This window comes from Austrofundulus limnaeus, unplaced genomic scaffold (assembly GCF_001266775.1).
Source record: "Austrofundulus limnaeus strain Quisiro unplaced genomic scaffold, Austrofundulus_limnaeus-1.0 Scaffold91, whole genome shotgun sequence".
Classification (NCBI taxonomy): Eukaryota; Metazoa; Chordata; class Actinopteri; order Cyprinodontiformes; family Rivulidae; genus Austrofundulus; species Austrofundulus limnaeus.
In genome coordinates this window covers 385753-396275 of record NW_013952493.1, presented here as the reverse complement: position 1 = coordinate 396275, position 10523 = coordinate 385753, and the positions used below count along the sequence as shown (strand labels likewise).

General features: G+C 38.5%; 2 protein-coding genes across 2 annotated transcripts in view; one reads left to right on the top strand and one right to left on the bottom strand.

The window, feature by feature from the left end:
- The window catches only part of lim2.3 (lens intrinsic membrane protein 2.3), a 4716-nt gene extending 2636 nt beyond the window's left edge, over nucleotides 1–2080 (top strand). Inside the window, exons 3-5 of the mRNA XM_014012413.1 lie at nucleotides 479–628; nucleotides 1660–1794; nucleotides 1869–2080. Of these exons, the coding sequence (XP_013867867.1) occupies nucleotides 479–628; nucleotides 1660–1794; nucleotides 1869–1930 (347 nt within the window). The 3' untranslated portion in view covers nucleotides 1931–2080. The remainder of the gene's footprint in view (nucleotides 1–478; nucleotides 629–1659; nucleotides 1795–1868) is intronic.
- A 1373-nt stretch (nucleotides 2081–3453) lies between these two features.
- Nucleotides 3454–8606, bottom strand: hspa8b (heat shock protein family A (Hsp70) member 8b). Its single transcript, XM_014012411.1, has 9 exons — nucleotides 8476–8606; nucleotides 6068–6277; nucleotides 5781–5986; nucleotides 5543–5695; nucleotides 4830–5385; nucleotides 4550–4752; nucleotides 4278–4476; nucleotides 3964–4196; nucleotides 3454–3878 (listed from the first exon to the last, which is right to left on the bottom strand). The coding sequence occupies exons 2-9, from the start codon at nucleotides 6270–6272 to the stop codon at nucleotides 3693–3695; spliced, it is 1941 nt and encodes a 646-aa protein (XP_013867865.1). The 5' UTR covers nucleotides 6273–6277; nucleotides 8476–8606; the 3' UTR covers nucleotides 3454–3692.
- Nucleotides 8607–10523: the final 1917 nt, after the last annotated feature.

The window sequence follows — 10523 nt, the reverse complement described above, 5'->3', positions numbered from 1 at the left end:
TTATTATTATTATTGGTTGGTTTTGTTTTATAAATCAGAGTAATTTACAGCCAATATGAGTTTGATCCAAAGAGATATACAACATATGTAATTGTGTACATTTATCATGCATTTCATGGTTAATTTGTCCAGAATGTACTTTTCTTTATCAAAATTGCTCCCAAACAAAATATATTACATTTTTGAAACATTTGTATGTTTAATTTAACAAGTGGAGTTATTTAATGGAAACATGAAATACAAACATGAAGAGTAGAGTGACGTGTCGTCAGATTGTTCTCCAGCAGTCTGAGTCTATAGCAGCAGAATTAAGGGATTCCTCTTGAAACCCAAACCAACATTGGATTTATTAAAAACACTTTTTAAAACCCAGTCTTAAAAGTAGGCATTGTGTGTTGTGTGTTGGCAGTATTTTGAATTTTGAATCTGTACAAATTTTTAAACCTGTGGGACCCCCCCTGTCCTCCCCCTGCCACAGCTTACTGGGACGCCACTCGGGCCTTCATGATCCTCTCCCTGCTGGCCTGTTTCATCGGCATCGTGATCGGCATCATGGCCTTCATTCACTTCTCATCCTTTGACGGGTTCGACAAGACATTTGCAGCTGGAATCCTTTTCTTCATCTCCTGTAAGCCTGATGACCCTAAACTGATCACCCTGCTGTAATGGAACAGTTGTTACCTTGCTTGGCTCCCCCTTCAATGTATTTCAGTACAAATGAAAAAAATACTGAATTACTATGCAGACATTGTACTGGAGAACATAGACACTGGGGAACATAAGTACTGGGGCACATAGGTACCAGGGAACATTAGTACCAGGGAATGTAGGTTTCTGGGCACATAGGTACTGAGGTACACAGGTACTGCGGAACATAGATACTGAGGAACATAGGTACTGAGGAACATAGGTACTGAGGAACATAGGTACTGAGGAACATAGGTACTGCGGAACATAGGTACTGAGGAACATAGGTACTGAGGAACATACAGTAGGTAGTAGGGCATATAGGTACCTGGGAAGATAAATACTGAGGAACATACTACATTCAAACATAGGTACTGAGGGACATAGGTAGTAGGGAACATAAATACTGGGAAACATATGTACCTGGGCACCAGAGGTCTATAAAGTACTTGAAAAAATTAACTAAGTAAAATTACATGAACCGAAAATGACTGGTGAAAACAAATTTCACTGATGAAAAAATTACTCAAGTAAAAGTCATAAAGCTGTTCACAAACATTGGGAAAGTAAAAGTACTTTTACACACTCTCAAAGAAATAAACTGTTAAATTTACTGAATCAAGATGGCCCTTCTAACCCAGGATGAGTAAATTGAGCAATATATGTATATTCTTTGCTCAATTTACTCACAATCTGGGAAACATAGGTACCTGGGCACATAGGTACTGGGAAACATAGGTACCTGGGCACATAGGTACTGGGAAACAGAGGTACCTGGGCACATAGGTACTGGGAAACAGAGGTACCTGGGCACATAGGTACTGGGAAACAGAGGTACCTGGGCACATAGGTACTGGGAAACAGAGGTACCTGGGCACATAGGTACTGGGAAACAGAGGTACATGGGCACATAGTTACCGAGGAACATAGGTACTGGGAAACACTATGACCCCCTGACCTGTTCCTCTGCAGGCTTCTTTGTGTTGCTGGCTATGGCTGTCTACACCGGAGTGACAGTGAACTACTATGGGAAGCGCTATGGCAGCTGGCGGTTCTCCTGGTCCTACATAACAGGCTGGGTGGCGGTGGTGCTCACGTTTTTCTCAGGTAAGCATCTTTTGGGTCAGACTTAGTTTTGAATTACACTGCCCCACTTCTCTGAACAATTGTCTTCTGCTCAGGTATCTTCTTCATGTGTGCTTACCGGATGCACGAATGCCCCAGAAACTCCAACGCCCGCTGACCTGCCCCAGATACTCCACGTAAAAAAACAAACAAACCTGGTCCCATGAACACCTGGATCAGAGGAATTGTGTCCATGCAACTTTCCAACCACTTTCTGTAAACATTAATATTCACAAATGAGCAAAATAAATTACATATATAAAAAACATACATTTTGTTTGATTTCTGAAAGTGAAATTGAAAACACAGCAACGATCAGCAGAAAAGACTTTCAAGTTTCCTTGCTTATTTTAACGTTGAAAAACTATATTTGATGCCAAAACACCTGTATTTAATTTTTTTTATTGCATGCAAACCCTCTTTCATTCAGACATACCTCACAAGTAAAGTGGATTAAAATAATTATATACTGTAGTTTGGTTAATTGAAGAATAGACACCGGCACCAAATTGATTTACAAACTTTATAGGATACCAAATTATGAGTATCACACACCTAATTTCTAAAATATCACATAGAAATGTCTCAGCCTGTTGATGAGTTACAACGGTCAGTATATTTGACTAAAAATAAATGATCTTCCTTTTTAGTTAATGTAAAAAAAAAACTACAAGGAGGGTTTATTCTAGTTTCACTACATGCAATAAGAACTTTACCATTATCTACTGCCAAGGTTTGAATTTAGGGGAAATGTGAAAAACATTTTCTGCCCAGTCCAAATATTGGCTCTGAATGATGTCAGCCAGTTGACACAGTGCAGCAGCGGTTAGAGCTGTAGCATTTCAGAGAGAAGGCTGCAGGGTCAACTGGCCCAAGGCCTTTCTGTCCATTCATGGATTTTTCCATTTCCTCCCAGATCAAAAAACATGAATGTTAGGAACACTGGTTACATACAAGTCTAAATCGTCCCCAAGTGAGATAGACTCTGTGTCCTTGTGATAATATCCAGGGTATCTTCTACCTTGCCTTTTCCTCACTGGAACACATTTTACTATTAACTACCATTCCTTTCAGTGTTAAAGAATGTGTTTAAACGTGTAAATGTGAGTGTAAAAATGAAATCTTAAATGTTGCAGACCAATGATACAGCTTACATCTAACAACTTTGTGATGTAACAAAGTATTTGCCTTTTGGTGCACTGCTTTTTTATGAGGTCATCCTGTAACAAAAGCTAACACTGCTAGTATTTTATTCTGAAATACTTAAAACGTTAAAGTTTAATTTAATTTTTACCATTATACATTTAGTAAAAATTAGCAAAGTGTAAGAAATCAGTTAAAAAGAAAAGGTCAGTGGAGATTTTTTAAACTTGTTTTTAACTTGGGGAAGTGAGCTACATAACGTTTAGTAACATTAAAAATATTTGGCACCCTAATGATTAATGATCACTACGACTTGTTCCATGTTGGTCACCTCCAAGTTTGAATTTGATATTCCAGGAGCACAAAGACTGATTGAAACAAAGTGTTGCCACTTTTAACAGTCACCTTTAAATAAATTTCAAAACCATAAAAAAAATCCAGATTTAGATTTAACAGCCGAGTTAAAATGAAACGCAGGAATTAAAGGAATAACAAGACTCAAAGACAAATATAATCATTTATTGAGAATTATGTAATTCAACACCAACAAAAGTGAACAACAGAATAAATAAACCCGTATTAAAGTGAACATCTGAAAAATATAAAGTACAAAATCAAACCCATGAAAGAATATCGACCTCGGAAAGTCAAAAATGTTGGCAAAAATACTTGAGAACTGTAGTTAACTTATGTGCAAAATAAATCTGTTTAACAATCTTTAAAGACTAAACATTTGCTCAGTCGACCTCCTCGATGGTGGGACCAGAGGCTCCTCCTGATCCAGGAGCACCACCAGGCCTGGGGAAACCACCAGGCATCCCACTTGGCATTCCTCCTGCACTTTGGTACAACTTGGTCATGACTGGATTGCACACCTTCTCCAGCTCCTTCTGCTGGTGCTCAAACTCATCCTTCTCCGCAGACTGAGCAGAAACATGAGGGAAGGTCAATTAGTATTCTCTCTCCAAGATGCACAGTAGTTTAGTTTTAATGTAAAATTATACAAACCTGATTTCTGTCCAGCCAGCTGATGACCTCGTTACATTTTTCCAGAATCTTCTGCCTGTCCTCCTCACTGATCTTGTCCTTCAGTTTCTCGTCCTCCACGGTGGACTTCATGTTGAAGGCGTAAGACTCCAGGGCGTTCTTGGCAGCCACCTTCTCTCTTTGAATATCATCCTGAGCTTTGTACTTCTCTGCCTCCTGGACCATGCGCTCGATGTCTTCCTTACTCAGGCGACCTGGTGGCAAAGAAGAGGTGTTTAAGGACAAGAAAAGAGGCTATAGTACATCAAATTTAACAGAATGTTTCCTGCAATTACCTTTGTCATTGGTGATCACGATTTTGTTCTGTATTTTGGCGTTCTGCTCGACAGCAGTTACATTCATGATGCCGTTAGCGTCGATATCAAAGGTCACCTCGATCTGAGGAACTCCTCTCGGAGCCGGAGGGATTCCCGTCAGATCGAATTTCCCCAGCAGGTTGTTGTCTTTGGTCATGGCTCTTTCACCCTCAAACACCTACACATTAGATAAAGTCAGTCAAACTACAACAAACCTCTGTTAAAGGCAGCTGAACAGACTGTAGACCTACCTGGATGAGCACCCCAGGCTGGTTGTCTGAGTAGGTGGTGAAGGTCTGGGTTTGTTTTGTGGGGATGGTGGTGTTCCTCTTGATAAGCACAGTCATGACTCCACCTGCGGTCTCGATACCCAGAGACAACGGGGTCACATCCAGCAGCAGCAAGTCCTGAACGTTCTCCGATTTGTCACCGCACAAGATGGCTGCCTGGACGGCTGCAGAAAAGGTAGAAAAAGGTTTAGAAGAGGAACTCAGTGGTGTAAAATTATTCTTCCTTTAGGAGGAAACATACCTGCACCATAAGCTACGGCCTCATCGGGGTTGATGCTCTTATTCAGTTCTTTTCCGTTAAAGAAGTCCTGCAGCAACTTCTGGATTTTGGGAATACGAGTTGAACCTCCAACCAGGACTATGTCCTGGATTTGAGACTTGTCCATCTTGGCGTCGCGGAGGGCCTTCTCCACAGGCTCGAGCGTTCCTCTGAACAGGTCTGCGTTCAGCTCCTCAAACCTCGCCCGGGTGATGGAGGTGTAGAAATCGATGCCCTCGTACAGGGAGTCGATTTCGATGCTGGCCTGAGTGCTGGACGACAGGGTGCGCTTAGCTCTCTCGCAGGCCGTGCGCAGGCGACGCACCGCCCTCTTGTTGTCGCTGATGTCCTTCTTGTACTTGCGTTTGAACTCGGAGATGAAGTGGTTCACCATGCGGTTGTCGAAGTCCTCGCCGCCCAAGTGTGTGTCGCCTGCGGTGGCCTTCACTTCGAAGATGCCATCCTCAATTGTCAGGATGGAGACATCAAACGTGCCGCCGCCCAGGTCGAAGATGAGAACATTTCTCTCTGATCCAACCTGAAACAAGTCGCCTTGTTAAATTCATCTGAAGTTTGAATATGACTGAAAATGTCTCAGGACTGGATTTAAGTGAATACAACATTCTGAATTAGTCTGGTAATCTGTACCTTAAATAAACGTTAATTTAAGCATTATTCAGGATGTGGCATCTTACCTTTTTGTCCAGGCCATAAGCAATGGCAGCAGCAGTGGGCTCGTTGATGATACGCAGAACATTAAGGCCAGAAATTGTCCCGGCATCTTTGGTAGCCTGGCGCTGAGAGTCATTGAAGTAGGCGGGAACAGTCACCACAGCGTTTGTTACAGTCTGAAAAGTAAAAGTTGAGTAAATTTTCATATTTTATAAATTACTTATTCTCAAAACCTGTTCAGCATTTGGTCTTTCAGGATACCTTGCCAAGGTAGGCCTCCGCAATCTCCTTCATTTTCACCAGCACCATGGAGGAGATCTCCTCCGGGTAGAAGGTCTTGATCTCCCCTTTGTACTCCACTTTGACTTTGGGACGCGAGTTGTCATTAATGACAGTGAAGGGCCAGTGTTTCATGTCTGACTGCACAACACTGTCATCAAAACGACGCCCGATAAGACGTTTGGCATCTGAAGGGACGTAATTGACGCAATTAACGATCAGAAAATTTAACATGCACAATCATACTTGATGTAGGATTAAAATCTTACCGAATACTGTGTTGTTGGGATTCATAGCCACCTGGTTCTTGGCTGCGTCTCCAATCAGCCTTTCAGTGTCAGTGAAAGCAACATAACTGGGAGTGGTCCGGTTTCCCTGGTCATTGGCAATGATCTCGACTTTGCCATGCTGAAACACTCCGACGCAAGAGTAGGTGGTGCCCAGGTCAATTCCCACAGCTGGTCCTTTTGACATGATTCCTGAGGAAGACAAGTTAAACAATATGAATAGGCATGACTGCAAGCCAAAAGCTGAGACCTGTGAGCAGCTCCCATTAAACATTGTTTTTGGGAGTTGATTAGCAGAGCTCAAGCTGCTTAAACAGAAGCATGAACAAATGGAAAAATCCAAAAGCACCTGCTACCAGTTGCTTTTTTAAGACAGCCTAACTGCCTTTATTATGACGCCAAACTTAATGCAGCCATGGCTCTGTTGCAAAAACAAATTTAACAATTGTTATGGTCATTACTTTCATCCCACATCTTTGTTGTAAGTAGAAATTTCCTAATACCGCTTAATAGTAGTAGAAATTAAAAAATAAATTTGGATAAATGGCCAAGTTCTAAAACTAATAATAAAAAAAATAAGGTGACGCACGACAAAAACTTTTCAAGTTTTCCCAGGTGATTCTGGGACCCGCTCCTATGTTTACTGTTGCTACAACAGCAGTATCAGCTCACTGTAACGTAAAGCCTATTTCAATCCACATGGGGGATAGTTACTGAACTCAGGTTATATTTCTAGAATGAAGGTCATGGATTATATACAAAACATGACGACTTGTTTGTGGATTGTTTTTGACAACCTCCTCCTTAACCTCCCAGTGACGTTCAAATTTAGATCTTTCTTAAGCTAGATTTTAAAAAGACCATAAAAATTTACAACAAAACACTTCTCATACAAAAACTAAAAAAAAAAAAAGATTTAAAAAAAAAAGGACACTTTTTCACATAACTTGGTGAGTCACCACCTGGTGGTTGTAACAGAAAGTGCAGATTTTAGGCACGAGGAATAGGTTAAAAGTCCATAGACACCAAAAATACAATAAAATAAAACTTCTTAATCTATCTTTAGAGCTTTATATTTGTGAAGTCAGAAATATTCCTTACAATCTTTTTAAATTAAAATTTTCATTGCCAGTTGTTGAACTGAGAAATCCCTCCAAGTGAGCATCAGCAACACCCACTTTGACATATTTAATGCTGTCAAACAATTAATTTTAATCTGATTAATCCCAAAGTAGCTGTGAATTTATCAAGATTAATTTTAAATTTAATATACATTTCTATTGCATATTGATAAAATAAATTACTCGAAATGTTTTTATTTAGAAAACAAAATTAATGCTTAGACTAGACATGATTTTTTTAAAATATAAAACAGGACCTACAACTGCTCCAAACATATTTGAGGCAGTTAAATTTTGTGCAGAATAATGAGGTTAAATTAAGAATTCAAGGATTTTCATTCCAAATGAGTACCACTTAAAGCAGTTATCAGCAAAACTGAGTTTTTATTTTATTAACCTTTATTTATCCAGGTAAACTGTTTGTGAACCACTTCTCATTTACAAACATGACAGCACCGAGTGCATTGCAATATACAAACCTACTTAATCAGCCATCTTAAAGTGAGCGTAAATTTTAATCGCGATTAAAATTTTAAATCTATGTCCAGCATTAAAATAAGTCAATATGAGTTAACTCTATTAAGCCCTACTTATATAAAAAAATGCTAAAAAAATATACTGATTAAAAGCTAGTCAAAACTAGCGATGTAAGTAAAATAGTGACGATATTCATGTAAAAACAATCCAATTTTGACATCTCCGAATTAAAAATGTATATTTCTTAAAGCATTTATGACAAATGATATTCCAAAGCAGTTTCAAAACTTTAGAAAACGTTTTTACTACATTAATTGTTGTTTTAAATATAAAACTTGGCTACATGTAAACAATAAGTATATTTGGTTTTGTGAGCAGGTTACTGCCGCTGGTGGTCAGCACAAGAAATATGGAGGGGGTGTGTCTCCTAAGTCGAGAAACGTCTGGAAGTTTTCCTTTTAAATATATATACACTAAGTCGAGTATGTTTAAATTATAAAACCTAAGTAATGTTCGGTAAATTGAATTAGGCGTTAACTACGGTAATGAGTGCCGCAATAGTTTAGCTAAAACTAACTAGACATGATTGCTCGTAAATGCGTCAAAAAGGTAGAAAATGACTAAAAAACCGTGTAAGATTAAAACATCTTCATCCCGAAACTGTTTCAGACCTTAAATTAATATTAAGTAATGTCGTAGTTATTTAATCTGATCAAATGTTAAATTTTGTCTCGCGATAGTTAACATTCAGAAACAAGACGAAAAGAAGAACTCTCAGTTTCCGCTACTCACCTCTGTTTAATTAACAAGCTCGCGTCGTCTCGGTTTACAGCGCCTGTAACTGATACTCTTGTAGCAAATCTGGATCTGTCGGTGCTGGTACCTCCTCTCTCCGTCTGAACTCCTGTCGGTAGCCGTGCGTGTCTGCAGCTGAAGCGGCCTCGCCTCCTCAAAAACGTTCCATCCCAGAACTCTCTAGAACCGGAGGAGCAGATCTGGCCAATCAGCTTCCCCCTCGAATCCCCGCCTTCAAAAACGATCCAATCAAAAAATACATCAAGTGATCGACGCAGCTGTTGCTACCTGGAAAAAGAGAAAAAACTAGTTTTAACGTGAAAGTTCCAGCAATGTCTCGCAGAGAGGTAAGATCGAGTAATCAGGAGAAAAATGTGGGCTATTCCAGTGTTTTCTCACTGCTTGAAAGCCACAGACCTTTTATTCTAGCATTTACTCTAAATACTTTTGTTCAGGATTTATTAAACAAAGAAGTGCAAGCAGGTTTCAATGTTGCTTAAATGTCTATGAATTACAGTGTTGTATAAAGTACTACAAAATGATAGTTGAGTAAAAGTACAAGTATCTTACCAAAAATTACTTTGGTAAAAGTTAAAGTCTCCTTTAGGGATAATACTTGAGTAAAAGTCTTAAAGTATCTGATATTTTTTTTACTTAAGTATTAAAAGTATAAGTATTGATTTAGTAGTAGTAGTAGTAGTAGTAGTAGTAGTAGTAGTAGTAGTAGTTCTTTTTTTATTTCATTTGTAACACAAATTAACAAAGTACAGATAAACATGCAATCAAAATAAAATCAAATAAAATGAAAGGCAGCAGAAGACGAATAAATCTTATATCTGCCCCTTTTTATACCCAAAATAAGTTCAAAAGAAAAGTAAAAATACAACAAAAATCAAAACAACTTAAAACTTTTCAAAATGAAATAAAAAGACATCAATTCAAAAAACCATTAGCATGACTTCACTTGTAATTCTCCAGATTCAGATTTAAAATGAGCTGTTAGATTTTCTGTAATGACATCTATTAGGAGGTGACACCCCCACCCCCACCCCAAAAAAAATGCAGAAATTACTATTTTTTATAATGTGTAATTTATAAGTTTAGGATGCACTTAGTCTGGCTGTTTCAGTTTATATACATATATAAAGGGTGTCCAAACCTTTTCCCCAAAATGAAAATCTATCTGAGGGCTGTGGCCAAATGCAGTAATATAATTCATGAAATACAAATACTTCTTAAGTACAGTACTTTTATTTTAATGATTATGTCCTGCTGGAGTGTGACATGATTAGTTTGTGTACAAACTAATACAGTATCAGAATTTTATATATTTATACTTCTCATTCAACCACAGTTAAATTCACTCTATCTAGGAGGCACAATTTATATGGATAGTATTAATTTTTTACAATAACAATCTGGAATAAAAACTATTGTTGTTACTGTTGGAATGCGAGCATGTAAGAGACGATGAAATAGGAAGTATTACCACATTCTAAGGTGTTTCCCTCTGTTTAAGAACCACAGAACAAGTCTTATCTGAAACTAGGAATTTTTGCTGCTCAGATAAAGAACCACTCCTTGCATGTCAGAAATATCCAGTTTTGGGACTGGTTTCTGCTAAAGGTATGAAGATGCTTCACTGGGGCTGTGTCCCCAGACTCAACTTGTATTGCTGTATGCATGTTAACTCTCATTTTATTGCAATAAAATTACTCAGAGACCGTAGTGAAGAGCATTTTTTGATCACGTATTTCTGCACTTTGTTTAACAGACATGGAAAAGTTTTTTTCCACCACACAATGACCACCCCTGAACGTATTGGCGGGCCCCTCTTGTGTCAAAGATGTACCGCGGGTAAAATAAGTATTGAACACGTCACCATTTTTCTCAGTAAATATATTACTAGAGGTGCTAATGACATGAAATTTTCACCAGATGTTGGTAACACCCAAGTGATCCATACATACAAAGAAATCAAACCATAAATGTCCAGAAATGAAGTTATTTGTAATAATGTGGAATGGCACAGGGAAAAAGTATTG

Coding starts and splice junctions, on each gene's coding strand:
- hspa8b (XM_014012411.1), bottom strand. CDS start 6,272: ATGTCAAAAGGACCAGCTGTGGGAATTGACCTGGGCACCACCTACTCT. Junction 4,753..4,829: donor GGCCGTAGCTTATGGTGCAG/GTATGTTTCCTC, acceptor CCTTTTCTGCAG/CCGTCCAGGCAGCCATCTTG. Junction 3,879..3,963: donor GCTGGCTGGACAGAAATCAG/GTTTGTATAATT, acceptor GTTTCTGCTCAG/TCTGCGGAGAAGGATGAGTT.